Genomic DNA, 4947 nt, shown 5'->3' with positions numbered 1-4947 from the left:
TCCAACTGCAGCCCCTGTTGCTTCAGGAAGCAAAACTAACCTGGTTTCCTACAGACTTGATTATACCTTAGCAGGTGGAGCCATAGAATGTTTCTTAAAACAGTTTGGAAATCTCAAGCAAAATCTGGAAAATTCTAGCATAAGCCACATTATTCCAACAAAATTCCAATATATTCCTGTTTGCAAAAACATGGTCCCACTGTATGGCCTTTCTGCCAACAAGGAAACAAGAAATATGATTTATGCAGCATTCCCTCAGGACTCTTAGAACCCAGTGTTTCCAGTCATAACTGTATCTGCCACCTCAGAGATTAACCCTTGTTAACCTACCCTTGTTAATCTCTGGAGTAGCAGCACCAGTGGTGGTGAGGGGGTAGGTCAACAAGATTGTGAGAAGAGTCCCACAATTTCCTTGATTGACACTGAAGCACAAGACACTGCAGTAATGCTCTTGAGTGGGTGATAGGTGGTTTCTGGTATCCCCAACCTGAGGGAGCAGGTCAACCCCGTCTAAAGGAATGGGCACCTGTTGCTATTGCACTGCCGCTGGCTGCAGCCCCTGGACCCCTACCATGGAAGAGACAGTAGAAGATCCCCCCACATCAGCTGTCTTGCTGGACCACTGTCATTTCTCTCAGGTCATCTTTAACAGTGTGGAGAAGTTCTACATCCCTGGGGGGGACATCACGTGCTATTACACCCTCACGCAACATTTCATTCCCCGTCGAAAGGATTGGATTGGCATCTTTAGAGTTGGATGGAAGACAACCCACGAGTACTACACCTTCATGTGGGTTACTTTGCCCGTCGACCTAAACAGTGAATCAGCCAAACAGCAGGAAGTCCAGTTCAAAGCTTATTACCTGCCCAAGGATGACGAGTATTACCAGTTCTGCTATGTGGATCAGGATGGTGTGGTCCGGGGAGCAAGTATCCCTTTCCAGTTCCGTCCAGAAAATGAAGAGGACATCCTGGTTGTTACCACTCAGGGTGAGGTGGAAGAAATTGAGCAGCACAACAAGGAGCTTTGCAAAGAAAACCGGGAGCTGAAGGACAGCTGTGTCAGCCTCCAGAAGCAAAACTCAGACATGCAGGCCACGCTCCAAAAGAAGCAGGAGGAGCTGGAAACCCTGAAAAGCATCAATAAGAAGTTGGAACAGACAATGAAAGAACAGAAGGACTGTTGGGAGATGGAGCTGCTTCAACTGAAAGAACAAAACCAGAAGATGTCCTCAGAAAATGAGAAGATGGGAGTCAGGGTGGATCAGCTTCAGGCTCAGCTGTCAAATCAAGGGAAAGAAATGGAGAAGCTTGTTCAGGGAGTTCAAGATAAGACGGAGCAGCTGGAGCACCTGCAAGAGGAAAATGGCCAGCTCTTTCTCAGTTTAACTGAGCAGAGGGAGCACCAGAAGAAGCTCGAGTAGACAGTGGAGGAGATGAAGCAGAGAGAAACTACTGCAGCGAAGAAACAACAGGAGTTAATGGACCAGAACATGGACCTGTCAAAAGGACTGAGTGAGAACAAGATGACATATAATGTTCTACAGAGAGAGAAAGAGAAAATGGAAGAAGAAAATGATTTTTTGAAGAGAGAGAACAGCAGACTGCTGAGTTACATGGGTCTGGACTGTGACTCTTTGTCATATCAAGTGCCCACTTCGAATCAAGGTACAAGACAAGACCCAGGACTTGTCTTTGGAAACCCATATTCTGGTATCCAAGAAAGTTCTGCCCCAAGCCTGCTCTCCATCAAGAAATGCCCCACCTGCAAATCAGACTTTCCTGATGATGTTTTTGATCACAACTTGGCCTTGGAGCAGCACCTGCAGACCCCTAGTTTGAGTTGTCCAATATGTGACAAGACCTTCTCAGCAAAAGAGAAGCAGATCTTTGAAGACCATGTATTCTGCCACACTCTCTAAGTGTCCCAGCCTCTTGGATCTATACTGTACATGTATTTTATACAGTAGAACCTATAGCTTCTTCTATGAGTTATGACCTAAGATCCTGCCTAACCTCAGTTATTAGGAATTTACTTAGTCCTACTGCCCTATAGGTGGAGTCATGTCAATTATCTGAAGCATAGTGTTAAGGGCTATTACTTCCATCCTTGTGAGTTACAACCTTTTAAGTCACCTAACTCCAGCTATATCAGCCTCTCACATAAAATGCCTAGTCTTCTGAGGGTCTGTAGCATAAAGGCCCTGCCTGCAACAGAGCTGACCTGGCTCTTCACAGCCAGCCTGACTCAAGTGAGTAGTTTCCCAGGTTGTCCCACTGTTGTCCAAGGTCAGACCTTGAGTATGTTTGTACTTAGTCCTCACTCCTGACCCTGGGACTGGCGACTGATCTGGAATTGAGAATTTCTTCCTCCTCCTCAGGCCTAGCCCAAAATGGCATGGCAGAGAACCCGAACATCCAATTTGGATACCAAAGTTTTCTCACCTTGATTTCATAGCTCCCAATAGAAGCATTCCTGAATCATGGACATGAAACATTATTTAAATCACAGAAAGTCTTCTTTCTCTTTGTATTATACCTCTGAATGACATTTTTCTACTCTGGTTTTTCATGTGCACATAACTTTTATTGTTATAAGTCCTTTCTTAATGGTTAGTGGGACTTGGTAGAAACTGTATGGGTTTGTAACTTTCTGAGCAAGTGAGTTTGAAAAAGGATAAGTCAAAATAATGAGAACTATTGTTAGTCACATTAATACTAAAAATAAACTAGTCCTCTACTTCAGGGACTTTGGTAATTTAAAATAAAAAAAAAAATAAAGGAATGGGCAGAAGGTGAGTGTGTGAGGCTGTGGGGAAACTAACAGAATTTGAAGAGAGCTTGTTGAGATCCAGATTGAAGAACTCTTGAAAATGGGGCATAGGAACAGAGAGAGACTGAGGGGGAGTATCAGGAGTCAACAAGCTGAGTCAATTAGGTTCCAGAGACCAAGATGCTTGGTAAATAAGACGGCTGAAGTGGAGCTGAAAGAACAAATAAGAACACGGGCACCCAATGTTGCTGGGCTATTACATACCTGGATTCCTCTGGACAGACTGAGCATAGTTAATGGGGCCAGGATGGGGAAAATAAAACTGATGCATCCTGTGCTTCTCCTCCAGGCTGTAATAGGACTGTCTGTCCTGTGTGGAGGAGGTAACGGACCTGCTCTGCCTTGGGGCTCTGCATGTCCTCCTCTCAGGATGAATGCATTTCAGTTGGTAACCTGGCACTCTGAATTGTTCTTATTAAGAACATGTGTCATGGGCTTCAAACCATTAACCCACAAAGTTTTTCTAGAAGCTACATATGGCTGTGCAACCTCTGAGGAGGCAGAATTTTCCAAAAGAGGGCAGCATCCGCTGGTCATATTTTTCCATCCTGGAAAGTCTAGCGACAGCTTTAGAGAAATTAAGGGCATGGAGGTTGTGGTCTGGAAAATGGGAAGGAGGGTGGATTTCCTCTTGTGTCATCTCCTCGTATAGCATCATGGTATATCTGGGGACTCAGCTACTTATTGAATATTTCTTCTCTCCACTGAGTATGTGCAAAGCCATAGAGGGACCCAAAAGATTGAAGGGGACTTAGGTTTTCTTTCCAAAGAAGCTTGGATAAAGAGTGATCCACTTCTGCAGGAAAAATAGCTACCAGCATTGCTTGCGGTGTGGGTTTGTTTCCTACAGCATGTGAAAATACTGACTTTATCTAGTTTTACTCCCCCCAAGAATGATCTATCTCAATATGAACTCATCTTCCTTCCCCTTTCCAAGGAGGCCCTTCTCAAGTTCCCGTATCAGTAGCTGTCTCACTTCCTCATAGAAGTTCCTATCCAGTCGTGGTCACATTTCACTTTGGTGAAAGGAATAAGGAAGAATGGGTAAACGGGCTCAAACTTTAATTACCTTCCTCGTAGGGGCTCAAAGCTGACTAGACCCCCCTCTCCTCAAGGTCAGTCAGCAGCATAACAGGAGACCTGTCTGTCTGCAACTGCTGGGAACTCTTGGTGAGGGGCTTGCCCAGAACTTGGTTCCCCTTTCCGCTCGAGAACCCAGACTTAGTCACTCGCTGATAACACAATGAGTAAGAAGCAGATGTGGTTTTGAACAGAGGTCTTTTAACTGAAAATTTAGTGCTTTTTCTATGATACTGGAGGGCCTTATGAACAATAGGCACTGAATTAATGTTCATCGAGAGGCAGTATATTTAACACTGTGGTTTAAAGCCTAGCTTCTGACAGCTATTTTTTTTTTTTAATGTGTGGTAAAATATGCCTTGAAATTAAAAGACGCTTGCTCCTTAGAAGAAAAGCTATGAAAAACCTAGAAAAAAACCTATAACAAAATTAAAAAGCAGAGACATTACTGACAAAGGTCCGTCTAGTCAAAGCTATGGTTTTTACAGTAGTCATGTATGGACGAGAGATAAAGAAGGCTGAGTGTTGAAGAACTGATGCTTTTGAACTGTGGTGTTGGGGAAGACTCTTGAGAGTGTCTTGGACTGCAAGGAGATCAAACCAGTCCATCCTAAAGGAAATAAGTCCTGAATATTCATTGGAAGGACTGATGCCAAAGTTGAAGCTCCAATACTTTGGCCACCTGATGCAAAGAGTCAACTCATTGAAAAAGACCCTGAAGCTGGGAAAGATTGAAGGCAGGAGGAGAAGGGGACGGCAGAGGATGAGATGGTCGGATGGCATCACTGACTCGATGGACATGAGTTTGAGCAGGCTCTGGGAGCTGGTGATGGACAGGGAAGCCTAGCATGCTGCAGTCCCTGGGATCGCAAAGAGTCAGATACGACTGAGCAACTGAAAAACAATAAAAATACACATAAAATAAAATTTACCATTTTTACCATTTGTAAGTGTAGCATTCAGTATGTTAAACACATTCACAATGCTGTGCAACCGTCACTACTATTCCTTTCCATAACTTTCTCATCATCCCA

At 44.1% G+C, this 4947-nt stretch overlaps 2 protein-coding genes across 2 annotated transcripts; both read left to right on the top strand.

Moving 5' to 3' along the window:
- Positions 1–572: 572 nt before the first annotated feature.
- On the top strand, positions 573–1424 carry LOC122690222 (calcium-binding and coiled-coil domain-containing protein 2-like). Its single transcript, XM_043897273.1, has one exon. It carries the CDS (start codon positions 573–575, stop codon positions 1422–1424), a length of 852 nt encoding a protein of 283 aa, XP_043753208.1.
- A 12-nt stretch (positions 1425–1436) lies between these two features.
- LOC122690223 (calcium-binding and coiled-coil domain-containing protein 2-like) lies at positions 1437–1922 on the top strand. The gene has a single exon (XM_043897274.1). It carries the CDS (start codon positions 1437–1439, stop codon positions 1920–1922), a length of 486 nt encoding a protein of 161 aa, XP_043753209.1.
- The last annotated feature ends 3025 nt before the right edge of the window (positions 1923–4947 follow it).

The sequence above is a fragment of the Cervus elaphus genome, chromosome X, assembly GCF_910594005.1.
Source record: "Cervus elaphus chromosome X, mCerEla1.1, whole genome shotgun sequence".
Classification (NCBI taxonomy): Eukaryota; Metazoa; Chordata; class Mammalia; order Artiodactyla; family Cervidae; genus Cervus; species Cervus elaphus.
Note: the sequence above shows the minus strand (reverse complement) of the source record. Positions and strands in the feature narration are given on the sequence as shown.

Coding starts and splice junctions, on each gene's coding strand:
- LOC122690222 (XM_043897273.1), top strand. CDS start 573: ATGGAAGAGACAGTAGAAGATCCCCCCACATCAGCTGTCTTGCTGGAC.
- LOC122690223 (XM_043897274.1), top strand. CDS start 1,437: ATGAAGCAGAGAGAAACTACTGCAGCGAAGAAACAACAGGAGTTAATG.